At 37.9% G+C, this 27709-nt stretch overlaps 1 protein-coding gene across 1 annotated transcript in view; it reads left to right on the top strand.

Moving 5' to 3' along the window:
* LOC121504148 (astrocytic phosphoprotein PEA-15) overlaps window positions 1–17475 on the top strand; it is a 73032-nt gene extending 55557 nt beyond the window's left edge. Inside the window, exons 2-4 of the mRNA XM_041778783.1 lie at window positions 14709–14883; window positions 16275–16430; window positions 17264–17475. Coding sequence (XP_041634717.1) covers window positions 14712–14883; window positions 16275–16430; window positions 17264–17328 — 393 coding nt within the window. The 5' untranslated portion in view covers window positions 14709–14711 and the 3' untranslated portion in view covers window positions 17329–17475. The remainder of the gene's footprint in view (window positions 1–14708; window positions 14884–16274; window positions 16431–17263) is intronic.
* The last annotated feature ends 10234 nt before the right edge of the window (window positions 17476–27709 follow it).

The following is a 27709-nucleotide window of genomic DNA, read 5'->3' as shown; positions in this document are numbered from 1 at the left end:
TATTGGCTGTAAATATTGACCGATATCGGCTGTAAATCTTGGCCTATATTAGCCATAAATATCAAACTATATTGGCTGTAATTATTTGCTTATCAGCTGTAAATACTAGTCTGTAACGGTTATAAATATAAGCTTTAATCAGCTGTAAGGACTGGCCTTAATCTGCTGCAAGACTTGGTCTATAAGAGCCAAAAATATCAGCCTATATTGGCTGTAATTATTTGCTTATGTCGGCTGTAAATATTGCCTTAAATTGGTTGTAATTATCAGCTTATACAGCCATGAATATCTGCATATAGTGGCTGTAAATTTAGGACTGTCTTGGCTGTGAATATCAATTTATTCTGGCTTTGAATATCAGTATATTTCATCTGTTTTGTTGGCTTACATCAGCTGTAAATATTGGCTGATATCAGGAGAACATATCATCCTATATTGGCTTTAAATACCGGCTTATATTGGCAGTAAACATTGGCCCATATTGACTGTAATCATCAGCCTATATCAGCTGTAAATGTTGGCCAAAATTGGCTGTATCAGTTAAATTTTTCATATCAGCAGATATAAGAATTTTACTTGATATTTATAACCAGCATACCAGCTATAAATTTCCACCTGTATTGGCAGTAAAATCAATCAATCCTAGCTGTTAATATCAGTCTATACCAGGCATAAATATTTGTGTATATTGTTGTAAATATTGGAATATATCAGCTTAAATATGGGTTTATATCAGCTTTAAATATTTCACTGGTAATTGAGGAATTAGCATTGATCGATATCGCCAACAGTTAAAAAAAGCTAAATGAAAAGACCTGTGCCTTCAGTCCAATTCAGAAATTTGTGACTTGAAATCATTTTAAAATATCATTCGATGTTTGGCCAGCATTAACACCAGATACGGATACCGAAACTCCTCAGTGATTTTAAGAATCATTTTACCTTTTTTAAAGTTTTTTAAAAGATGTTCTAACCGTGGAAACATGAAAACAGCAAAATGGCGCAGTGGGATGATTGAAATGCACAAGAAAAGGAAATTAGTTTCTTGCCCAGAGATATTAACTGTTATCTCTAGATGGTAGGAGAGAATTCTGACCTGAGTGGTAGATTTTGGAGGCGGACATTTGCCTCGACCTGTGACTGCAAGCTCTTCTGCCTCCCACTCTGTAATCCCTCACCCCCTCCCCTCCTCCCCCGCTGCTCCTGCAACACACAAGAAATATTCTTAGCAGAAAGATAACACAGAGCGTCACAGAAATAGATGAAAGGAGATGTTTTTAGAGCAAAGGCCATCTATTTTGGCAGATTTAGAGTGAGATAAAATGATGTAATTGTTCGTGTTTATTGTCAGGTTTCGGCTTGTTTGGAATACGAGCTGTGCGGCTTCAGAATGAAGTCGAGGTGAGTTTCAGAGGAGATTTAAAGATGGAGAGTGGGTGGGACTCCTACACTCTGCCTCTCAGTCCATCTGAGTGAAAAAGAGAAAAATGCAGAGAAAAGGAGAGGATGGGAGGTTGTCAAATGTCAGGGAATGTTTAATGAGAGATTTTAATGAAGGAGACAGAGGAGAGCTGCTTAAGCCCCTCAGTAACACTGTGGGAAAACGGAGTAAAAGGAGAGAGAAGTTATGCAAGCTTTAAAACTCATCCCTACTTCATCTTACATTTGTAAGACACTGTTAGAAATCTGCTCTGCTAAAGGAACACACTCTTTGTGTATGTGTGCCTCTCCTTGATAGCACCTCATATCATTGTAGTGTCTTTGTATTTTCTGTTGCTTTTATATATTTTTCTCTCAACAGTCTAATAACATAATTTTATGTTGTCTGGAAGTTTTTCAGTCCTTTTTATTTAAAAAAATCATTCCAACTTTATTTTGTAGGGATGCACAAATGCATCGATTTTTCATCAGTACCTGCTGATATCAGTCATCATCCAAATTGTGTGGCATGAACAGATATCCTCATGTGAAACATTTCATTGTAAAATAAAAAGTATGGTGAGATTTTTTTGCAAAGAGAAAGGACATTCTGCTTTGTCCATAGGGGGCGCCAAAATCAACACAAACTTGATTTTCCTCTTAGGATCTTTAAATATTTTTAATTTACCCTTACAAGTTCAAGATTATATCAAATTAAAGAGTATTGTAGCTATTGTGCTACAAGTGGCAGCTCTTTAGATGAAGCGTTTGTTTTGAGCGCCTGAACTGATAAGAATGTCAGTAAGTTTAACCGTTTAATGCCCCGATCATGCTTTCGTTTTAATTGAGCGTCTTAAAAATGAGCAAACCTTTGTGGTCACCATAGGTAACCCTCCTCTTACACAGCTACTATTACCTGTGGTGTACCACAGGGTTTAGATTGAGGTCCTATTTTATTTTATTTTCTATTCATATGCTGCCCCATGGACAAAAAAAAATCAGCACCACAAAGTCTCCTTCACTGCTACACAGACGACACACAGATATACCTGCCCTTGAGACTAGGGGACTCTAGAAGCCTAGCTGCTGTCAAAGACAGTTTAACTAATGTAAACTGTTGGATGAATAAAAACTTTCAGAAACTAAACAACCCCAAATCTGGAACTATATTATCATCAATAGCAACCACTGTCCTTTAGTATCTAATAACAGGCTGAGCCCCTGAAAAACCTATAGAATGGGCCCTCACCAGTTGTGATTTATTGATGATATCAGTGCGTGTTGGATCAGTAGCATTGGTACTAGCAACCTGGCTAACAGTTCCTTCATTTTGGAGCTGAAAAAAGTGTCAAGCTATGATTGGGTTCTGATATTGAAATGATTTATTTGTAGTACTTTTTAACCATTTTCACTACTTTTTTCCATCCATTATTGACATCCATTTTTCCTCCTTTTCACCCATTTCTGACACTTTTTAAACCATTTTGGACCTATTTCTGCAACACTTTTTTGCCTACCTCAACTGCATTTTGCCGTTTTTCTTCCTGTTTTTCCACTTTTTGTCTATTTTTACTGCTTTCACTCATTTGTGCCCATTTTTCCACTTTTTAAAAACTTCTTGCAAATTTTATCCCATTTTTGTCTGTTTCACCCATTTCGGTCACTTTTTAACCACTTTTTGCCCCCTTTTTGCACATTACTACAAAACCTTTTAGGCAACTTTTGCCTATTTTAGCTTCTTTTTTGCAATTTCTTGCCACTTCTTGTTCATTTTTGACAAATTGTGCAACTTTAAACCCATTTTTACATTTTTTGCCACTTCTTTTTGGCATCTAACCACATTTTTGCCACTTTTTTGTTGCCGCTTTTCATACATTTTGCCACTTTTTGTCCCTTTTTGCCACTTTTAACCCATTTATTTCATTTTTTGTGCTATATTAACCCATTCTTGCCACTTTTCACCCATTTTTTAAACACTTTTCACAATAATTTAATTAGGCTATTCACTATATTACAAAAAAGGTTTCTCAGTTCCTTCTATTTTTTATAGCATCCTGACATTTGTGCACACCATGGCCTAGCTATAAAGTCTGACATTACTTTCCTAATAGTTCAGTGCGTCCATCCACATTGTTAACACTACTAATAAAAAGGTAATTCTGTTTTAAGCATAAATAAATTCATGTTTTGTTGCTTTAATAGTAGTGGTTATTATTAAGGTTAAAAATTAAAAATGGTTATCACAGCTTAACTTCACAATTGAGTATGATTTTCCCGGCCTTCATAGGCCCCTAAAGCTCTCCCCTCTGTCCCCTCTTATGGGTAGCCTTGCCTAATAATAAACCCTCTTCCCGTAGCTTAGGTGTACTTTAGGATTCCAACTTTTCATTTGAGCCTCATATTAAAACAGTCACCAAACCACAGAGGGCGCCAAAATGGACACAAACCTGATGTCCCTCACAGGAGCTTTAAATGTGTAAAATGTAAAACCGACAAGTTCTGCTCCTCAAGTCTCCTGTGTGATTGATTTAGCTTGAAGTGCATGGGAATAAAATGCAAGGACACAGCTACAAAAGGACAAAAAATAAGAAAAAGAAAGGCTTTAGTCAGAGAGCAAAATGGAAAAAAGCAAAGAAAGACAAACTCGACTCACAAAGGAGTCTGAATGTATTGTTGAGAAAACAGTACAACAGAGTCTGTTATTCTTTCCACATCTCTGTTGGAGAGATTTTTGAGCTGCTGTCCCGGTGGTTCGGTTGCCATGGTTGAATCTAAAGGCTTGTCTTCTCGCTGCAGTCCAGCACAGTTGGCGAGCGCTCTGTGTGTGCGTGTACGAGCGTGTGCTGTTTATGCAAGGCTTTGATAGCAGGAGAGAGAGGAGACAGAGTTGGGTGTGTATTGATCATAAGACTGTCACGATGTGGGAGTCAAGAGAGCGAGGATTTGTACTCATTCATGTGTGTTTTTTTCCTTTTTTATAGTGTTTACTTAACTTTTTATTGTTTGTTTTGTTGTCTTGTTGGATTGGAAGAACCAAAGCTGTTGAAGTAGGAACAAAATTTAACATTTAAGTGCACAAATTTGATTAAAATCCAGAGATAATCAAGTATAAAGGTATAATTCCACTATAAATATATGACTTGTCGTGAAAAAATAAACTTAACATGCTTGTTTTTTGTTATTTTTATGTTTATTGTTTAATCATTCTGACTATTATGAAGCAAAACTTGGACTATTAAGAACAAAATGTCTTATTTCAGTGCCAAAACTAGACACCATTCAAAGTCCAGTTAACAAAATCTCAACTATCTAAACCTTTAATGTTCATTTTAGTGTATTTCATTCATCTAATTGGAGGCTTTTATTCTGAAATGTTGTGAGGTGAAGTGAGGAGGGGAGGGAGGCTGGTCTCTGCCCTGTCGCTAGGTAACAGCCTTCGTGGCTCCATGGCAACGTCATTGATGTGGAGGGTGAATGGAGTTTTTTGGTGGTAGTGGTATACATGTGGGAAAGTAGAATAGCAGAAACACTCAGCAAAGATCCCACCTCTCACATCAAGGGTCTCCTACTCTTGTACCTGTATTATCTGTATGTAAGCGGCCTCCATTGTGAGCTCACGTACTCCATGCAATAAACTAATCAATCGCTCTTCTGTGCTCACGATCTGTCCTTGCGTGCTCTTTTGTGATGTGACATGGAGATAAAGATAAATGTGAAATGAGGAGCAAAAAAGGCAAGAAGAAAAATGAGTGGCCATGTTAACTAGTGACAATTCAGAGTAAGTCTGTGGTTGTCGTAATAACCGATGTTGGATGAATCGATGTTGGTCCCATTTCTTTAGTTTTTTAAAATTAAATTCCTAGCTTCTAAGCATTTTTAGACATTCAGCTGAGAAGTCACCAGCTAACATGGTCACTTGTTTAATTGTAACACCTGCTCTCCAAAAGCATTTTCAACAGTAACGGCTTCAGATTTCAGATCATTTTTCAGTGGCAAGTTTCTGATTAGGACTTTTCTTTCCTAAGCCCACACATTTTATTCAAATTGAACTATTTTGCAAACTAAGCACATCTTGATAATTGTTTTAGGTTTTCTCAGCATAATTGTAATCAGATGATAAAAACTCTACAAATAGGCTAAAAAATGCATTATCTTTAACACATTTTGTAGTGTTTTTTACATCCGATGATAATATACCTCCTTAGTATGCAGCAGACTGGAGTAGATGCTGACATAAACACCTCTTTGTAATGAATAGGGAATGTGTTGCAAATCGGGAATCAGTTTGAATCAAATCTTGACCCCCAGAATCTGAATCAAATCAAATCATGAGATACTGAAAGATTTACACCTCTGGTAAAGGGAGTGTTTTTCTAACTCATCCTTTTTGATTTTGTGAAGGCTGATAGTTTTGTATAACTGAGGGTGTGGTTGAGTAGATGGACATGTGGGCACATTGTAGCTGTCTGCCTGGAGCTTAAGGGCCCTCTTGGCAGCACGTTTTTGCCTCTTCCTAATTTGTCCAAAAGTTTGGCAGGATTTTGCATCCACCATTGCTTTGCTTCAGATGTCAGCTTCAGAAACCAGTGGGGTGACCCAGTGAAAGCATCACTCGCATGATGTGATCAAATCAGCAGTGCTGGTGAAAACCATTTGACTACCGTGCATCTTTTTGGCCTGACTCAGATTACATTTCAGAGCTGACTGAAAAAAAACCAAGCTAGCGTTGTGGTCAAATGGGTACGCCAGCGCCTTCCTTTTCTCCTTCTTTCTTTTTTGGCATCCTGACTATTCTGAAGGTCTTGGCATGGCAATAAACAGTCCAGAAGTACTGACCAAACAGAAAAGTTCAATGGGCTGGCCCACTGTGTTAACTGGACAAAAAAGGCTCATCTGGCTGGTCGAGGCACACAGATCACACAATCAAAGATTCCTTAGGCCGGTGCAGCAGAACAGATTTCTGTGGCGGTTTGAGCAGCATGAAAATAACTTGTGTTTTAGTGTTCATGTTTAACCACCCCCCTCTTCCTGTTACAGACAACAGAGCTGTTAATCATGTTGTCATATCTCCTTTTTAAAGCATCAATAAGTAATCAAAACAAAACTTCACAGAGAAACAAACACTCAGGCAGAAATCAGCATGATAAGAAGTAAATATGATGGCAGAAACCATGTTTGGGAAGCATGTCTTCATTTTGTATTCAGCTTTTAAAGTTTGACAATTGTTCCATCTGTTAACATGGAAGAGGAGGAGCCTATGACTTAGCCTGCAGGAGGGAGTGATATGAATAGGCATGTGACAAGTGGCTCAGTTTAACTGAGGTTCTGCCTGGTATTTGGGTAGTGAAGTTGAAAAATATAACAATGGACTCTATAGATATTGACTCACCTTTGGGGTCAGCCCCAAGTGGCCATTAGAGGAACTGCAGTTTTTGTAACTCTAGGGATTGGTTTATTTTTCAGCCCTGTTGTTTTAAAGTGCGATTGTTGGAGTATATTATAACAAAACAACTAAAAATGAAACTAAAGCTAGGACCAGGTTAGCATAGCAGCACAAAACAGGTTGTATGCTAAAGTAGCCTAGCATGCTCCTGGCTGTGCTTTCATATTAAACAGAAGTGATTTGGGGGAAATAGTTTAAGGGGTTAATATACTTTTGTTATTGTTTAGCGATGCTCTTATATCTAATATAGGTCAATATCTTTGTGATTATAATTTCAGTGATTCTCTCTCTCTCTCTGTCTTCCTGTCCCTCTTCTATTTAAAGACACACACACACACACGGGTTCGCACACGCACACTCAGCAGCAGCAGGGACAGAGGAGTGATCAGACAAAAGCATGTTTGTGTTCATGAGAATGTGAAGCACAGTGGGGCTCTATGTATGGAGGCAGTGTCAGGCTCGTCCCAGAGAGACCGGGGGGGGGGGGTTGGTTTGAGGGGAATTCACAAACTCTCGCACTTAGAGCATGAGTTCAATATGCACAGGAATTTAAAACATGGTTTAAAACTCTCTATTCTATAAACTCTCTGCTTGTTTGGCCGACATGCAAAACTTTATCAAACTCTACAGCTGGAAATACCAATCATTTAATAAACGTGTTTTCATTATGTTTATGTTACAGATAGAAAATTCAGAGCTGTAACATGTTTAAATTGTTCCCCCTTTTTGTAATTGCAGCAATGAAATTACTGAATATTTTGTGTGCACAATTTTAATATCAATTCATTTTTTTCATCTTTAGTTACTGTACAGTAGGTGCATGTTGAAATATCTTCACAAGAAATATGAACCCAGTCTGACTTTGTATCACATTGCATTGCATCGTATTGTATCATACTATATCAGAATTTATCATATCATATTCCAGCTTATCGTACCATAACAAACTGTACTGTATCGTATCCTTTGGCAGTGGTTCTCAAATGGTGTGAAGGCGACAGGGTTGCCAGGTCTGGATGAAAAATCTAGCCCTATGGCTGATAAAAACTAGCCCAAAACCAAGCCCAATGCTGAAAATTCAACATAAGCCAGTAAAACCTCTGCCACACCATATATATATCGTGTATGTGCAGGTGTGCTGCTTCTGTATGTTGATGTGCAGAGTGGCACAGCGGATCTTTGCTTGTGTGCCATGGTCTTTGTTTTCCTGCTTCTCTGCTGGTTGATATACTTGTATTTGAGGGTAAATGAAGTCATTTATTCTGCTTTGGATATTAGATACACAAACACAAGACATCACAAATAGTTCGGTTACCAAAAAAAAAAAAAAAAAAGAAAAACGAAAACAAACTAAAACTGTATAGTGTGCTCACAGTGGAGACGAAATATCCTCAGTTTTAGTCTTTGACACAACCACACTGACTGGCACCTACACCCAAGTCTTGGGAGTGTAAAATTGTCTGATCTGATTGGTTAAGACTTCACATAGTGGTAGTTTTATGTCTGGAGTTGTATTCAAACATCATCATTAAATAAATGATAAGTGAAGAGTAGCCTGTTTGAATACATTTTTAAAAATGTATGACGCTCACTCAGCCCCGACATCTAGCCATAAAAAACTAAAACTAACACTAAAACTAATAAAAACTAAACTAAAATGAAGCATTTTTGTGAAATAAATACTAAACTAGCAAACCAGCAGCAAAAACTAATAAAAGCTAAACTGAAATCGAACACAGAAAGTGTAAATGAAATAAAAATAAAAACTTATAAAAAATCCCAAACTATTATACCCTTGATGCTGATGCACCATGCTGCTGCTGCTGGCAAAGCTTAACCTCCTCCACCCCAGCCTCCTCCTTTATAGCATATAGCTTTTTGCACCCTCATATTCGGATCATGCTACTATGGATTAGTTGCTTTTGAACTAATTTATATTGTATTCAGTACACATTGTCATAAATGTATCTTTTGAGCAGAGCCTTCTCTGCCAAGTAAAATTGTAAATCCATTTTGCAGTGAAATGGTTACATGTAGGATAAGAGTTTTCCTGACTCAGCAAGAATTAAAAGGGCTATTTTTTATGGGTATGAAGTGCCCTAGGCCTTGACTTGATCTCAGGTGTGCCTTGGGTGAAACAAGTTTTAAAACCACTGTCCTACTGTCCTGCCGGTATCATACCACGTCGTAGTGTGTTGTATCTGGGTATGAGTGGGATAATCATTGAAAAGGCTAATTAAAACATGCATAAGCCTGTTTTTTTCACAGTTCAAAAAGAAATCTCTAAAGGTTCTGCAGTCATGCCATAGTTTCACAGGCTATAGTTGATTACAGAGCACATTTTAATTACATTAAACTGAAGAATTTAGGACAAAAAAAATCTAAGATGATGACTGAAATATGGTACATTAAGAGAAAACGTGGATTAATATGGAGGAAGTTTCACTCAAAATACTTAACTTGGTTGTTTGGAGCAGTGAAAGGGTTCAGCCTGGGGGGGCATTAGGGAGGGGGGGGGGGGGGCTAAAACTAAATGTAGCCACTCCACCCATTGTTGTGTTTTTTCCCTTTTCTCCTCTAAAAGTACACAAAAGCAGTGCCGGTCCATTGTGGTGCAAAACAGAGAGCACGCAGGGTGACACACACACATTGATTCTTTTAGCAAGCCTGACACACACACTCGAACACACACTCGCTCACAGTGCTGGGACTGCTGAGTGAAGGTGCGTAGCCCTGCTCGCTCCCACGCAGCGCTTTGTGTTGATTAAGCGACTTGTTCTGGTTAGAGAGGAGATGAACGTGTCATTTGAGAATACAGTCACACAAACGCTCCATATGTACTGTAGAAATCGCTCTGTCATCGTTGTGAGGTTCGCCTCAGGCTCAGATCACACAAACTAAACTAGATATTAGAGAGGAAACACATGAAATCAGACATTTGAGTTAAACATTTAGGAAGGAATGGTAGAAAATTCAAGATTAATGCTAAAATGTCAGAAATCCTTTCTATATGAATGTTAGAAATGGTGAGATAATGGTGGAATTGTTGCTTCATGAGATGTTAAAATAAGAAAATCTGTCTTGCAGCATGACAGTGGTGTGGCGCCCTCTGGTGGCAGCTTTTGGTAACAGCAGCGTCTGTTATTTAGGTCACAGCAGTCGTCGCTCGGCTCTTCTGGGCTTTCTGTTCTCCGTGTTTATCTGCCATGAGACTGAAGGGATCAGAGGCAGACTGAGCTTCGTGCCAGTGCCCATGATGCACTGCAGCCTCTCGCCAGATGCATGGATGCAAAGGCGGGGAGGAGGCGAGGTGGGGGGTTGACACAGATAGATATGTATATGCTCTGATTGTGTTGTAGGAAGATAATTTTTCATGTAAGGAGGAATGTGTGGAAGAAACGTAGTCCTGCTGTAACTTGTAATGCTCCCAAAAAGTTCCGTCCCAAAAGAAAAATTCAGCATCGAGCAGCTGTTGTAAGGTGACCTTGATCATTCCTACACATGTGGGGGGTAAATCTCAGCTTTGGAAATCCAGACACAGCAGATTGGATGTGAGACAGATCACCATGGTGTCATCGGCATATTTTCTAGACAACTTTCATTCTTTCATACAAGGCGACTGCAGAAGAAGCGCATGTTTATCTCCTTTGTCAATAATGAGGTTTCTATACCTCAAATACGATTAAATTGAGAGGATTTTAAAGATACCTTTGATTCTTTTCAGTTATGGTACTCTTCTGATCAAATAGAAGAGGTTTTATATTAACTATTACAAGCAGTTGTGTGATTTGCTTTGTAAATTCATCACATCAGAGCTGGTATAAAGGCATGCATAAATCATTTCTGCTGAATCTTTGAGAAAAATGTGAAAAAAATCCTGAATTTCCAAGAATTTTATGCTATTTTTACCTGATATATATATTGTTTGTTTTGTTTTGTATTTTGTTGTTGTTGTTTTTTTTTTTTGTATTTTAAAAGGCACAATACATTGTTTTTTGCACTGAGATATCTAAATTAATTAAACAACATAACTCCACTTTATTTATGTTTTTAATGGAGTATTTACATTATCTCAAATATCTACATTTTTAAAAGCCAAAGAATTTCTTATTTTTGTCCTGGTGGCTGCTATGACAGACAGAAGTTATTTATCATTTCCTTGGAAATACTGAATATCCCATCTAAGACTGCTAAAAAAAAAAAAATAAAATAAAAATAAAATAAAAATAATAAGTAATGCCTGGGCTGGATCAAAGAATCGACATCTGATGTCTGATGATGTTACCTGCATTTCAGCTCATCAAGTCACAAACAGCTGATTTCAGATTTATTTTGCAGTAACTTAAGGAATAAATTAGGGATCAACGGATTGATCGTTCTTCTGATTTAATCAGCCAATAATAGCCTTTGAAAATAATCGTTAATTGGCCAAAAGTTGGCTGACAGATGCCAATGAGCATCTGTTGGCTGACAGATGCTCTGACTCCTTTCATGTCCCACGCTCCATATTTACCTCCTTACAGCGGCGTGATCTAGAGCCAAGAGCAGCTTGACCGAGCATCAAATCAGTGTTGGCATCAGCCCCCAAAAATCCATATTGGTCGGGCCCTAAAATAAATCCCTTTAAATTAAGTGACTGTGAAAGTCATTGCTATGAAAATGATGCATCCTCTCCTCAAGTCGCAGCGGTGTGAACTGTTTTTAGAACGTTGCAGAGCTGCCGGTTTGCGAACTTCAACTCATCTTGTTACAAATCTTTGGTCTAAACTGGGCTGAAGTTGCCGTTCTGTTGCTGTATCTCATTCATGTTTTGTGCTGTTGACTTGCAATAGACTTTGGATCGACTGTACTGTGGAAAGCTGGCACATTATTTTAGCCTCACAGTGAACTCAGAATATGACTGAGTAAATAGAATAGTAATGTACATCCTTTAGTTGTTTTTCCTGCTAATTATAGTGAGTTTTACTGCTACATATCAAATAACAATGACACAGAGGGCCACTTCACGGGCTCTCTGTCTATCTCTTTCTCCATTATGCTCTATTCAGGCCGTCTCCATAATAATCTGCATGTTTAAGCATGCACACTTTGAGAAAGCATGATGGAACAGCCTGCCATTGGTTGACAACCTCTCACAAAGCATTTTAGGAAAACAATATAGCATTAGCTTTCAAGCTAGCAGCAGTAAATGGTCAAAAATAGCTAAAAATTGATTAACGGGCGTTGAATGTCAGATCTACTGAGGTGGATTTAATCTTACAAGTCCCAGAAAAGTGACCAAAGTTCCAGGCTTGCTAGAAAAGCTTCAATAACAACATGGGTAGCATCAGTGGAGCGGCGCAACGGCTAGCTTCAAAAGGAAGACAAGGAAGAGGCTATTATTTATATGCATGTTTAACATAAAAAAGCAGCTAATTTAAGCAATTATTCATACCAGCCATTAAGCATTTGTTGTTGTAGTGCCATCATATCATCTACAGGTCATTTTTTGCACAAATTTACCTTTTGGGGAAGATAAAAAAACAAGAGTCTTCATAAATCCTACTCCCCAATGAAGCAGAAATATTCTGGATAAATTGATCATTTTCATTTTGATCAAACAAACATTTTATAATAAGCACTTGACTGCTTAACCTCCACAAAAAGCTTTTTTCCCATTTCCTTTCATTGTGCAGCTGCATGTAGTAATCCAATGATGTGTGGATGTTTGCAGCCATGCAGATTCAAAGATGCATATAAAAAGCTTGACCTAAATCTGCTAATAACAATAGAAATGAGCTGCAGTTTGGAGCACAGCGTTCATGAAGTGTGTGTTTTCTTCTACACACAAACACACAGAGCTGGAGAGAGCAGACGGCATCGCTACATGTCTGTTTTTCTGTCTATTTCACTGTTTTTTTTCTCACTGAGCCTGTTCAAGAACAGCTTGCATGCAAACACACACTCACTCCTACACGCTTGCAGACACGCTCACGCATGGACAGATTTTCTGTCTTTGTGTGGAGAACATAAACCACATGATCTCGACAACATTTACTCCTTAATGCCAGCTCAGATCTGTAACCACTGCAGGACTTTTACACTCTGATTCTGACAATGAGATCTGAAAAACATCAGACTGAGATCATGTCAAGTAGAGTTTTTCTAAAGGCAAAACTTGGAGGAAGTTTTTTCTTACATTCACCCAATCTTTGACCATGAAAGTATAACTATTAAGTTGAATAATTAAATTGTAAAGATACTGATAATTGGGGCGGATGTGTATTGAAATCTGATGCCAACATAGCACCATTACCAACACGTCCAATACCTCCTACTGAACCTCCCACTGCTACCAAGGATACCAACAAAATACATCATGTGTTTTAGGTGCAATTGTTTCATTTCATTTATTTATTTCATACCAGCTGATTACCAGAGCAGGAGAAAGGGGAAACAGACGAGTCAGTGACATGGGCGTAGCACGGGGGGAAAGGGTACTGATTACCCGAGCCCACAGTAGGGAGGGGCCGTTGAGAACCCTGCAATGAAGTGTGTTTTTATTTATTTGTTCTTTTTACCGTTAATTAGTGCCATTTTTATTCAAAAGCAACTAAATCAGGGGTGTCCAAACTTTTTCCTTTAGGGGCCACATACAGAAATATATAAGAATGGTGGGGCCACGTTTATATATCTCAGCTTGATATTAAAGTTAGTAAAACCATTCTAATGTTGGTGAAGATATACTCAGTGATTGAGCATGCTTAAATGGCTAGTTGATGGCTGACAAGCCAAGGCTAGTCAGATCTTTGGGGGCCCTAGTCAACTCTGGCTCCACCCCTGGAACATCATTGGTGCTGCTATTTGCTGCCGTAATCCATTAGGGCGTCATAAATCAAGGTATCTTTAATATTTTGGTTGCCAGTATTTTCACTATTTATGTCGTCTCAATTTTATCCTGAAAAACAGCAACAAATCCTTCTTGTCAAAATGTTTGTTTACAGTATTAGCATGTTAGCACTGCCTTGAACTGAAACTAAGAAGAATAGTACAGTGTAGCCCTCTATTGAGGGCCATATTTAATTTCATTTAAAGGATTTTTGGGGGGCCAATCAAAAATGGGCCGCAGGCCACATTTGGCCCCTGGGCCATAGTTTGGACACCACTGGACTAAATGAATCATTCAGCAGACTGACATTTGTAGCAAATAGGGTAAAATACTGGGGGGGCCCTGTACCTCCAGTAAAAATGTCCAAATGGTAGACAACTGTAGACACATTTTCTGGTTTATTAATGATAATTGAGAGGGAATGTGATTTTAGGTAGACCCGAGGCTTTTGTTTAATCTTGTTTATTTCACCTTCTTTCACTACAAATAGAAGGTCAAATTTTGGTATATTTTCAGTCCTCTTTTACAAGCTAGCAATTAGAAAATACCCAAGGTATCAAAACTAAGCTGATAACCTTGTGATCAGAAACAGAAGCTGAATACTTAAGAATTACAACAACCACAAAGACACTCTATTAGGGATGTCTCAATTATACAGAAGTAGTTCACAGTTTTTCTCCTCATTCAGCTGCCTAAAAATGAAATCTATTGGATATTTTCTCTACGTTACTGCTTTTCCCTCCTCCTCTGACTGTATGCTTTTGTCATTACCTCTGATTTCTGAGCTGTTTTCCATTTTGGAGTCTGGGAAGTAGGTGGGCCGTTTGCTTTCTGAGCGCTAAGACAATATCGGGATATTTTCAGTCTCTTTTCTTCATCCCCCTCCTTTAAGCATTGTCCTCGCTCTGACCTTATTTTTTGGCATCATTTCGGTGCAGATATCTAATCGTTTCCTTCTCTCTCTCTCTTTTTGTTCAGACCATGGCGGAGTACAGCTCTCTGCTCAGCGACCTCTCTGAAAACATCACCAACGAAGACTTGGAGCAGCTCAAGTCGGCCTGCAAAGAGGACATCCCCGAGGACCAGAGCAACAACATCACCTCGTCCAAGGAGTGGTTCAGCTACCTGGAGAAGAACGACAAGCTGGCTCAAGGTGAGAAATCAAGTTATTGATTAATCCTTAAGCTTAAACTTGAAGATTTGGTGCTATGCTGCTGTCTACTAGGGGGTATTTTGTTTTAAGCAGTTTGTTTAGTGATATCAAAAATTTCCAAGGATGTTAATTTGGAAAACCACCAAAACTTCCGTTAAATTTAGTCACCTTACTGTCATTTTTCCTTCATGGATTCACTTCAGCTCATGCATGATAAGAAAGATTGCACTTGAGCAAGTTCCAAACACTGGTTAATCAGTATTCATGGCTACCATTACACCATGAAGACAAGAGAACACTCCAAGCAACTCAGTAAAGGTTATTGAAACATAAAAGTCAGGGGATAGATACAAAAAAATTCCAAGGCACTGAACATCCCCCAGAGTTCATTTAAATCCATCGTCAAGAAATGGAAACTGAGTGAGCATGCAAGAAGGAGACTAGTGAGAGAGTTCACCAAAACACCTATGACTACTCTGAAGGAGTTACAAGCTTCAGCCGCTGATTTGGGAGAGGGTTCTGGGTTCTTCACCAGTCAAAGCTTTATGAGAAAGTGGCAAAGAGAAAGCCACTGTTGAAGAAATCTCTTTAAATCTCCACTAGAGTTCGCTAAAAGGCATGTGGGAGAGTCCATGATCAATTGGAAGAAAGGTCTTTGCTCTGATTAGAATTAAATGGTACTTTTTGGCCTTCAGAAGCATGGTGGTGGCAGCCAGCCCTGGAAGGCTTGCAAAGGTAGAGAATAAAATGAATGTGGCAAAATATGGAAAAATCCTTGAGGATGAGCTTATCCCATAGCATACAGCGAAATCTACACAGAAATGCTTTAAAGAGAACGAGGAGAATGTTCTGGAGTGGCCAGGTCAAAGCTTAGACGTCAGTCCAGTCAAGGGTTTGTGGCTGGAATGAAAATGAGCTTGAGCAGTTTTGCAAAGGAGAATGGAGTAAAATTGCAAACAGTCTCAGTGCTGTGGTTGCAGCCAAAGGTGCATCTCCAAAAACTGACTTAAAGGGGGTGAAAATTTATGCAGTCACTTATTTTACATTACTTACTTTTATTCAGTTGAAATTATTTTATAGAAATCTGTTTCCCCTTTCATATTAAGGCACTGTAGATTAAAGATCAGTACAATCTGAAAGGTATAAAGAAAAACTATGCAGCCATGTGGCAAAAATGGCAGCTTCATGTGAAATTGCACACTATTCATTTAAAAGACACTGATGCTGATCTAACAAGGTAAATATCTCTGACTATACAGGGTTCCTTTTGACAAAAATGTCATTTTTGTTAATTTTGAACAGAATTAACTGCTTAACAGTTATCAAAGTTAACATTGTTGTTAATGGTTAACTGCACAAACGTTTGATATTTTATGGTCTCCTCTCTGCAGATAACCTGTCATACATCGAGCACATCTTTGAGATTTCACGGCGACCTGACCTGCTGACGAGGGTGATTGAGTACCGCACCACCGTGCTGAAGATTTCTGAGGACGACGAGATCGACACCAAGCTCACACGCATCCCCTCAGCCAAGAAATACAAAGGTAGCATTCACTGGAAAACATACATTATTATCAGAATGTCCTCAGACTATATCAGTCTGCTACAAGAGGGCAAAAGTGTAAATAAAGACTGAAGAATCGTCTGTGAGAAGGTGAGCTTGTTTTGTAAGAAGGGTCATGTAACTATAAGAGTGTTCTTTTTTTCTTTTCCTAACCTGCTTTTGCTGCCATTATTGGGCTATAACTTTGTCTCGCCGCTCTGCTGAGTTCACAGGGGAAATTCAGCCAGCAGCCAGGCGAAGTTAAAATGACATAAGAACACAGGAGCAACGGGCAAATGAAAAACTTAATTTCCTCTATGACAAAAATGATGAAAAGTCTGTTTGGCCCAGCTCTGCTTGGAGCCAGAGTTTTATGAACAGCTTGGATTTTTTTTTTCCTCTCTACACAGTAAAGGTTTCATCATTGTCATTTGAATGCAGCTCATTATAACACCAAAGAGCTGCATAATTTGGATTTAAGTAAATTTATATACAACCGCAGTTCCAAAACAAGTTGGGGTGCTGTGTGAAAACAGAATGCAAATCTCATAAACCCATTTTATTTACAATAGAACACATCAGATGTTGAAATTGGAATGTTTTTCACTGTTTTTCAGTAGTACTACTTACTTTTCCAGCCTTCTGTCACCACCAAAATAAACTTTTATAGATTGGATCACAGTTTGAGGTTAGTTGTGGTGCTTTTGTATAGTTAAGTAGATCCTCAGTATAATGACAGTCAAGCTTTGTATTACTTATATAATTATATAATTTTTTTTATGATTTCTGCCTTTTTCTCTTATTTTCTCCTCTTTTTCAATCCCCTCCTCATAGACATCATCCGCCAGCCCTCTGAAGATGAGATCATCAAGTTGGCCCCTCCCCCTAAAAAAGTGTGAGGTCACCACCCCCGGCCCCGATCTTTGCACCTTGATTTCTTCACTCCTGGCACTCCAATCAACCGACCGACCGATTCTGACCAATCCCATCACTCCCTCTCCTCACACTTATCACATACATACACACACACGCACCGCCAGCCACAAAACCATGGAAACCACCACCTACAAAGCAACCAATCAGATCGTAGCGATGCAGTCTCTTCCCGAGCTGAGAGGAGTGGAAGAGAGGAAGCTGCGGGGAAGAAAGACAGTAGAAGAAGAAGGAATCTGGAGAGGGAGCGGCTGTGTTTGTGTGTGAGGAGAGAGCCAAAGTGTACCCTTGATTTAAAGGCTGAGTACGTCAGTTTAGGGCGAGTGTGATTCGTTAAAACTATCAATCTGTGATGCTGTGTTTGAGTGTTATAGTTTAAAACATTTACCCATGAAGTTAAAAAAAAAAGTCACCCATGTAAAACCCTGCCTTTAACTGAAGAAGAAACGTTAGAATGAGTAATTCTGAAAGTCAGAAGGCTGCTAGGTAACAGTTTAGCTGTTGTATTGTATGTACAATGATACATATGACTAACAAAATTCAGCAGAGAATAATACATAACGTTTCTTCAATCTTGTTTCAGAAAATAAATCAAAATATTGAAAAACTGACAAAGTAAAAACTACTTAAAAGGAGATGAAACCACTAAATCTCTAAAGTGCAATGTAACTGAAACTACTGTTAAAGACCAAATTAGGTAGTTCTTTGAAATCTTAAACAGATGACTGGTTTGTTTTAGAGTCTAAAAGCACTATTTTTCCATGATATGTGACGGTAAAAGCTTGATGGAGTACAAAATACAAAACAAGTGCTTTTCGACTGTCTTTAATAACTTATTTGAGAAGATGGACACCAGCTACAAAGCTGTCTGAGCCACATTTAAACGGAAATGATCCACTGAAAACAATCGCTTTTTGTTTTCATTCAAAAAAAAAATTGCATTCAGACATTTTCTTGACTACAGGAGCGTGCACTGATCTGCAACGTTTAAAAATACTGTAGTATGCATGCTAGGCCAGTGGGTGGCAGTGTGACTTTGTAATGAAACAAGACACCCATAAATTCATGTGTTTTTCAACAGCATGGTGAGGAATAAACATACAAAAATGGCTAACACCTGTTAATGAAGTACTGAACTACAAGGCAAAGTTTGCGCTAATGCACCCATTAGCAAAACTTGTACTTTCAGGCACCCAAAAACAAACCGCCAAAACACAACTTTTTTCAAGTGGAATCATTATTGTGTAAAAGTGGACGTAGCCTTAAAAACTACAGACACTAGCATGGTAGCATAGCTCACCAGAAAGACAGGAAAGTGCTAGCTATGCTAGCCTTATCTTTACACTTCGGCTTTTATGGTTATAATCAAATAAAGTAGATAAATTGATTATTTTTAGAGTTCAAAAGTGATGATAAGAACATTTTCGACTTTAAGGTCAACCTAGGCTAGCAAGTTCACTCAGTTTCAAGTCTTTCTACTATGCTAAGCTCGCAGGCTAGCTAGCCCCATCATTGCTAGCATACAAACATGAGATAGGTGCCTATCTTCTCACTTAAGTCACAGCAAAAACATGATAAAAATTTATGTTAGGACAAATTTTCCAACTCTCTGTTAAACATGTTTAAGTCAGTGAAAATATTGCAGTTATCACCTTTATAGCTTATTTTTGCTAGCATAAGGCTGCTGAATTTGAAGTGAAACTTCAGACAGTCAAGCTAGAAGCTCTTTAAGCATTCCCTTTACTCTTACACAGTTGATTATATCATGTTCAAGAGCAAATAACCAGATATTCTAACATTTTGGAGAAAGATGTTAAATGCTGATTTTTGATAGTAAAAGCCAACATTTGCCTTTAGCTAACGAGTCGTAGCAAGAGTTACCGAGAGAAGCTACATAGATGGGAACGTTATGAACATTAACCTAAAATGTTTGCGGTCTTTAGGCTCCTTTTTCATCAGATATACGACCAGATATATGAGCTGATTAAGTGATGTAAATATACAAATAATATATTACAGGAAAAGTTAACCTAAATTATATATCGATCTGTAGCTCCAGCAGCAAATTTCCACAATACGTTAAGTTTCACTATGTCTGGTTTTGTATCTAAAGGCTTTTCCTCAATTTTTCTTAACTGTGACAAATAGAGATTAAAAAAAGAATTGAGCACTAAAAGTACATCTTCTTTGGACTTTACTAAAGGATATAAAAGTATATTTTGACATAATATGATGGATATTATATTTAGTGTTTGAAAATGTCATGTTACGTGACACATGAAGAGACAGTAAATTTTCTTTTTGACCCCTTTGTTTTCATTTCATTTGTTGACAGAAAATGACTGACCTGCTTGGTAAGAGCGCAGACTTTCTAGTAAAAGTTGGTGCAAATTAAAGAATATGAAAGGAGAAAATGTCAGACAGAATACTTGGCATGAGGTGATAAATCTTATCCTTCAATGAACTGTACATACAACAGATTATAACAATTAAATCCAATGGCTCATAACCTGTCGACTATGCCATTCCCGCCCTGCATCGGCATAAAACCTAGTAAGACTGTTGAAACTAAACTATAATAACCGCTATTTGAACACTGTGTCTCTTTATTCCCCGCGCTGAAGCCTTAGCAGACTTTCTGTTTATCCCTAAAAATTTTCTAAACTGTGACACACCTTGTGTGAAGCGGAGCCGGACGCTCGCACTCACGCCAAGTTAATCAAAACTCCCGGTTTGACAGGGGGCGATGCTACCTTTATTGGGAAATTTGCTAAGGACTTCAATGTTGGCGTGTACAGAATGTCTGTGGGTCTATTATTGAACCCATGTTTGCTGTTATTAACACTATAGGATCAAAAGTTGACCACAAAAATTAATCAGTGTACGACTGATTCATTTCCCCCACGTATCGCTACCTCCCCCACCCCTTCCTAAACACAACCCACCCCCAGTGCCAACGACCAAGACTTTTATTTGTTAACAGATTCTGTGATCTGTTTTTTCTTTTGTATTGCTCGACGTATCTTGTAGTGTTGGACTGATTTGTATCCTATGCATTTATGTTTGTAGGAAAAACTGCACTGTAACATATCCTCCCAACAAATCACTTCATCTAAAAAAACATAAATTGTAAAAGCAGGGTGTTTTACAAGATTCTTGTATTGAATCTGCATGACGTTTCTTCAGGGTTGGTTGGCACAAGTGTCCAGAGAGTAAATACACACTCCTATAACTAACTATACTGTACGATTCCCATTCTACTCCTTTGCAAGCGATGTCTTCAGGTAACTAAATCATTTAATAGACCTTTAATGCCTGCAATTCAACCACAACCTTTACTGGTTTACAAACAGTGGACATGTTTCTTTGCATAAAACATCAAGTTAATCAGGCCAGATCAGCTTTCTACAGTACTGTTAAAGGAATAGTCCACCCATGAGTACTTAAACACTGATGTATAATGCGTTGGAACAGAAAACATGGATTTGTCTGCGGTTTATCCAGCATTGGTCCAGCACTTTGGCCAGAGCCGACATCTCTCAACAACTAGAGGATTCATTAACATTAACTTTGGTGCATCCCTTCTTATTCAACAGAGGAGGAAATCTGTTTACTTTGGGGATTCCTTAACTCATCCTCTGGCACCTCCAAGAGGTTTAGTGTAAAATGTCATCAAATGTAAAGATGTGGTAGGTCCAGACACATCTGTGGCTGGGCGAAGCACATCTGTAGTCAGTCGAAACACATCTGTAGTCAGTCGAAACACATCTGAAGTCATTCGAAACACATCTGCAGTCAGTCAAAACACATCTGTGGTCAGTTGAAACACATCTGTGGTCAGTTGAAACACATCTGTGGTTGGTCAAAACACATCTGTGGTCAGTTGAAACACATCTGTAGTCAGCTGAAACACATCTGTAGTCAGTTGAAACACATCTGTAGTGAGTCGATACACATCTGTGGTAGGTCAAAACACATCTGTGGTCTGTTGAAAAACATCTGTGGTCAGTCGAAACACATCTGTAGTCAGTTGAAACACATCTGTAGTCAGTTGAAACACATTTAACGTAAATGTCATCAAATGTAGAGGTGTGGTCTGTCTAAACACGTTTTTTTTTCTTACAACAAAGTGACATCATTCATCAATGACAAGAAGATTAATTCACAGCAGATGATGCTTAATGGCAAATGCTATGTCGAAACTGTAGTACAGTTTCCCGCCACTTGCTGCCACAGTGCTCTTTAATGCAGTGTTAACTACAGTCAACTGACAACATCGATAGTATCTCTTGGAAGAGCGGGATTTAGCACTATTTTGATCTAGAAAATGAGGATGAAGTTCAAAGTGTTGTGACAATAAATATTTGAAAATAAAGTGACGACATCCAGCACAGGAATGTGGGCGATATTCACAAAGAGAATCTAAGGCGAACGGTGCTAGCACTGCTAAGATTAGCAACTGATAGTTCATTTGCCAAAAACATGACTAGTGCTTCTTGTAATTAAGCAAATATGAGTATACTAATGGCTAGTCATTATTGCAAGCATGTTTGTGCGCTAACACTAGCATGTGTGCCAAAGTGAAACCAGCCCATATCTTTGTGTTTTTATCAAGTCTAAATTTGATTTTAGCAACATTTTTTTCTCTCACCACATCAACCATCAAATACTTGTTTACTTTCAAAGGGCTACTTTTAAACGCAGTGTAATGGCAGGAAAATGTAAGTAATTTGAGACCCAAAAAGGAGGCCAAAGTTCAAATTCTGCCCCAAGAAGCAACAATAAATTTGTGTTCAATGAATCAGAAAGCCTATTGGATTGCTATTACACAGTGTGTTCCATCGGCTATTTAAAATCTGTTATTTTTTCTGGCGCTAGTTACAAAATTACTTAGAAAATGGATGTGAATGCACCAAAAAGCGTCTGTTCTGCACTTTACTTGAAGGAATAATAACGTATATCAGTGTTTGAGTGTTTCTGGGTGGATTTTCCTCCAGCGTCCAGACTAGCCCTCGCTAGGCCTGACCCCAAGAGAAGCGGTTGCTGCCCTCCTGTAGCTTGAGCCTGTTGAAACACAAAGCGGGACCACTGTATTTATCACAGAGCTGAAGTTTAAGCGCTGTGTCGTGTAGAGGGAGGCAGCTTTACTTACTGCTATGACCTGTGGGTAAAGGTCTTCTCCAGCGTCAAAATGGATGTGATTATCAGCCATGACTGTAGATTTTCAGTAAAGACGTTTGGTAACTTACAGACCAAAAGAAGGTTTTTCTTTCCAGATGTTCGCACGAGTTTTCATCATTGTAAAAAAAAAAAAAAAAATCAGCAAGGGAGGATTTGGGCCATTGTATTTTATTTTTCCTTTTATTTTTATTTAAAGTGCTTTTTGAATAGCAGCTTGTGAATTTAGATGTATGTGACCAAGTGACTTTTATTTTTTTTCTCTTGCTCTCAGAATTTCAGTAGGCAATTGACTCCTGTCAGCAATTTTGTGGTAGTTTGTCAGTCGCTAGTTTGTCCAAAAAACTCAGTAAACATCAAAAAAGAAAAAATATCTAACTGTGTGATGGTCTAGATGCTCCTTGTTAGCAGTTTTATTTACCGGAGTGTTTCAGATTTCTGTCAGCATCCAAACGCAGCTCTGCCCCTTTTCATTCTTTTCTTACACCTGATCCCTGTTTCCCACCAGACGGATGTTGTGTTTGGCACTGCTTAGCGTTTTACTCTGTGGCCAATCGGCACTAAATATATGAACATATCAGTCATAAATGATGTCAAATTTGGATTTCCACGTACCAAGTACATATCAAACATTTTAAATGCTGCAGAAGAATAAACCTACTAAACTATGTATGTGTATTAATGGTGATTATAACTAATTCATGAGAATAGACTTGATAGAAGTAAAGGACAGATAGTGGCTCAGTCCCATTTCTAAGGTTCATTTATCCCTTCCTTACCCTGCTCCCTTGTCCCCTCTAAACACTTTAAATTGTAAGGACTGTAGCTAAACAAAGTAATATACTTCAGCTAACAAAAGCCTGTTGGCCCTGCCTGAGACTTATTGTATTTATGGCCAATATTTAAAGCCATATAGGCTGTGATTTATAGCCAGTATAGACCAATGTTTAAAGCTAATAAAGGCTGATATTACTGCAGATACAGACTGATATTGACAGCCTTTATAGGTCAATATTTACAGCCAGTATTGGTCTGTATCTACAGTGGATTTAGAGCAATAGTTACAGCTGATATTCACTAACCGTAAAGGGTTTTAACAGCATATACAGACCAGTATTTACAACCAATATAGGTAGATTTTTTCAGTAGATATAGATCTATATTTACAGCTGATGAAGACCAAAATTTGAAGCCAATATAGGTCATTATTAACAACAGATATTGACTAATATTTACAGCAAACAGAGGCCAATATTTACAGCCAAAGTAGGGTCTTAATACAACTGGATATACACTAATATTTACAGCCTATACAGGTCAATATGTACAGCAGATACAGACCAATATTCACAGCCAATATAGGCTGCTATTGACAACCGATATAGACAAAAATTTGCAGCTGATATGGGTAAATATTTACACTTAATAAAGGTTGTTATTAACGTTGCAAAAAGACCAATAATTACAACTGATATTGGTCGATATTTACAACTAATCTAGGTCAATATTTGCAGTAGATGTAGACCAGCATTTACAGCAGATATAGGGCAATATTCACATCCAATATGGTTGTTATTGACATCAGATATAGACCAAAATTTGCAGCTATTATTGGTTGATATTTACAACTGATAGCGGTTGATAATTGCAGCAGATCATGGTTAATATTTACAGCCAATGAAGGCCAACATTCTCAGCTGATTTATCAACGATAAATGTCACCGGTAATTCGCTTTTTAAGGTAATATCTGCTCTACCAGTATCATGCAGAAGATATTCATGGAATACCTACATTTGTACCCTTCATTTGATGGGTATCATCTTGCTTGATTCCCAATGATTCCCAAGGCAGTCTGGGAGATTTCCCAGAAACTTGGTTTGGAGTATGCCTCTAGAGAATCTCCATTTGAAGGGTCATGTACCCTTTGCACTTTATCTTGTCCATCTATTCCAGCAACAATCAGGACACTCTACCCTGAGCCAAATGTAGGCTAAGTAATAAGGGGAATGAACGTAGTGGGACTGAGCCATTATGTGAAGGTAAACATCTGTACGTAGTGCTAACAGTCAATAAAATTTCATCCAAACAACAGAGTACCAGTGTCCCTTTAGGATAAGACTGTGTTATGTTTTGTTTTTGTTCATTTTATTAGGTTGTAAATATGTATTTTGAATATATATCACTGTGTTTGTTTTGAAATTAATTTATTTAATGCTTATAATTGTTGATTTTATGTATGTTATCCTGATTTTGTTTTACTAACTGGAAACAAATCATGGGGATGAAACCATGTTGCTTCTCCAATATCAAGCAAACCATGCATAAACACTTTTATAACTCATGTTATTCTTTTTTGTTTTTTGGCTTTGGGTGATGATTTTTCAAAAAAAAGAAAAATTGATATTCATTTCATTGTATTTACTGATATGTAACATATTCTGTTTTACTGTGTTGTATTTGGTCAGACGTGTCGTGGTCACTGCTTGTAAAATGATTTTATTCAGAGAGTTTCCAAATCATGACAAAAGATAAACACAGTCACAAAGTCAAAATCTGCCATTTTGGTTACTAGGGACATGTTTTCACATAGGAATTGCGCAAAGGGCAAATTTAAGGAGTGAATGGTCTAAAATGTTGAGCTAGGTGCTTTTACAAAGTTTAAGAAATGTTCACCCATGGTTTGCAGTCTTTACTTATATCTTTAGCACAGTTTATGTTGAAGTATCTGCTCATCTACTGATTAAATAATCAAACTGAGGTAAAGAAAGGCGATATTGGCAAGCCTCTGAACAATGGGCTGTCATTCTAGTTTTGTACAACTGCCTTAAGTGTTGAGTATTAAATAAATAGATAATAATTATAGAATTAATAATCACAGTAAGAAGAAATTGAGTAAAGTGATGACTTTCACTAAGAAAATCGAGCCAGTTAGCTTCTGTTAGCTAGAACAAAAACATTAGCAAAGTAATTTGAGTTAAATGAATAGACATGCTAACTCCTGTGCCAGCTAGCTAGCTAAATGTCCGAAACTGCATCCTACTACAACGTCTACTTCTACTACTACTACATATTCAAACAAATATACTGCATTCTGCTTACTAAGCTAACATTTAGTATGCAGTTCCACCATATTTAATCGTCAGTCATCTCATTAATCATTTCTAGCCGGCACTTTGTTGGCTAAGCTAGCAGCAAGCTAGCCACTTAACACAAGCTAATTAGCTAAACTTGCCTGCAGTTAGAATGAGCAGTTAGCTACCCAACAATCTGAGCAAATCCGCTATACATCCAGGGATTTCTAGCATGAATTCAGAACATACTATTTACTAAACGTGACGACATGCTTTGTATTTACAGTGTGAAAGTGTGCGGTTTTGCACAAAACCTGAGTTGCATCTTTCTTAACACCTCTAAGCAACAGGCAGTTAGCCAGTCTAGCTAGATAAATAGTATGTTGTTGAGATCAAGTAAACAAATTAAAGATTATTTTTACTTGACCTGTGTTTATTCATAGCAGAAGCTTAGATTTTTGAAAAATGTTTTAGCTTTAGTTAACACAAGCTAACAAGCTATATGGCTAGTGTTCCACCAAAAATGTAGAACACATCCACGGAGTGATGCCACTTTAATTATGAATAGTGTGAAAGTATGCAGTTTCAAACAAAACCTCAGTTTGCTTTCTAGTCATCAGGATTGAGGTAACACTTCTAAACAGCCTAGCTTAACCGGCTGGCTAGTTAGCAACATGTTAGGATACAGAAAAGAAAGTTTAGTTTATTTTTATTTGAACCGTGTATAAACAGCAGCAGCTTTTAGTTAGAAGGAAAAAACACATTTAAAGATGTTACAGATTTAGCTGACAGAAGCTAACTAGCTATATTTACTAGCTTGTGACACTGAAAGAAGCTTGGCTAATGTGACGCATTGAATTAAAAACAATGTTTTGAGACATTTATGTTCAACTCCTTATATCATTCTAGTGTTATTTCTTGTTCGTTAGGCCATTTTTACTTAACAAGGTTTATTCAGGCTGTTAGCTAGTTTCCTAACTCAGCCATTTTAATACTGAACTCTTAAGGCTCCATAGTTTAAATAGGTGTTTTTTATTTTTCGTTTTAAGGTGTAAGTGAATGGTAAAAGGTTGTGTGGATAGTGTGATAGAGTAGGGAGATGTGTGTCAGTGCTGGGTTGAGTACTGCGAATAGTGAACGGTAGTTTTTGGCGGTTGTAGCTGTTACAAATAAAATGTAGAGGCGTGAGCACAGAGAGAAATGGGCTCATAGAATCAGAAAGATCTCTGTTGTATCTGCATTTAGCTAGTATTTTGAATGTGGCAAGTCTTGCACAAGAATGCTGAAAACTGTGAGAAGTGCGCAGTGGTATAGAGGCGTGTTGATGTTGGGAATGCTGAATGTCGGGTCGGTTATGGGGTGAAGTTGTGCAGCAGCTTTTCCTTTGCCCCTCTAACCTTGCAGGAATAATCGTATGAGGTTAGAGGTTCCTGAATATTGTGCACAAGCTAACCTGACATGCTTACATTTCTAAAGAGCTGCACAGATAAAATATATTAATTTTGAAGGATAAAGTTTACAGGTTAAAGTGCCAACTTGATTCAGTTGCTGAGGTGGATGGACTTGAAATCATGCTATGCTTGACATTTAGTAAACTCTCATCATGTTTCTATTGAACAATCTTTATTTTGAAAAGTCATGCTAATGTTTGTGGCTAGATTCGTGATTTTTGAAGTATGTGCGTTTGGCAGCAGTGGGCAATAGCCGCTATTTTTGAAGTGTTGTGTTTGCAGCGCTAATCTTTGTAACTGGAGGTTTCATGTACGGCTGAAAAACATTTCTGTGATGTGGTTTGTGCATCTTTTAATTCCACTAGGCAGGAATGAGTTGAATTTACAGAAAGGTTATGCAGAAGTGTAAGCCAGGACTTGAAAAGTCTGATAAAGTTTTAATACTAGACAAATTAAGACAATTCTTTTGACCACTAACCTCCAAGTAGCAAATGTGTTCATTAAATTTATGTTTGTTTGAAATGGAAATCTTTATTTCAGACGCTTGTTTAGCGGTTGACTTAAGCTCCGTTAGCTTTAGCCGCATCTCAGACGAACGGAAGCTAACGTGACAAATTCAGCTAGACGTTAAAGAAATAGCGTAATT

The sequence above is a fragment of the Cheilinus undulatus genome, linkage group 22 (assembly GCF_018320785.1).
Source record: "Cheilinus undulatus linkage group 22, ASM1832078v1, whole genome shotgun sequence".
Lineage (NCBI taxonomy): Eukaryota > Metazoa > Chordata > Actinopteri > Labriformes > Labridae > Cheilinus > Cheilinus undulatus.
The sequence above is the reverse complement of the archived record's forward strand: the minus strand, read 5'-3'. Positions and strand labels throughout refer to the sequence as shown.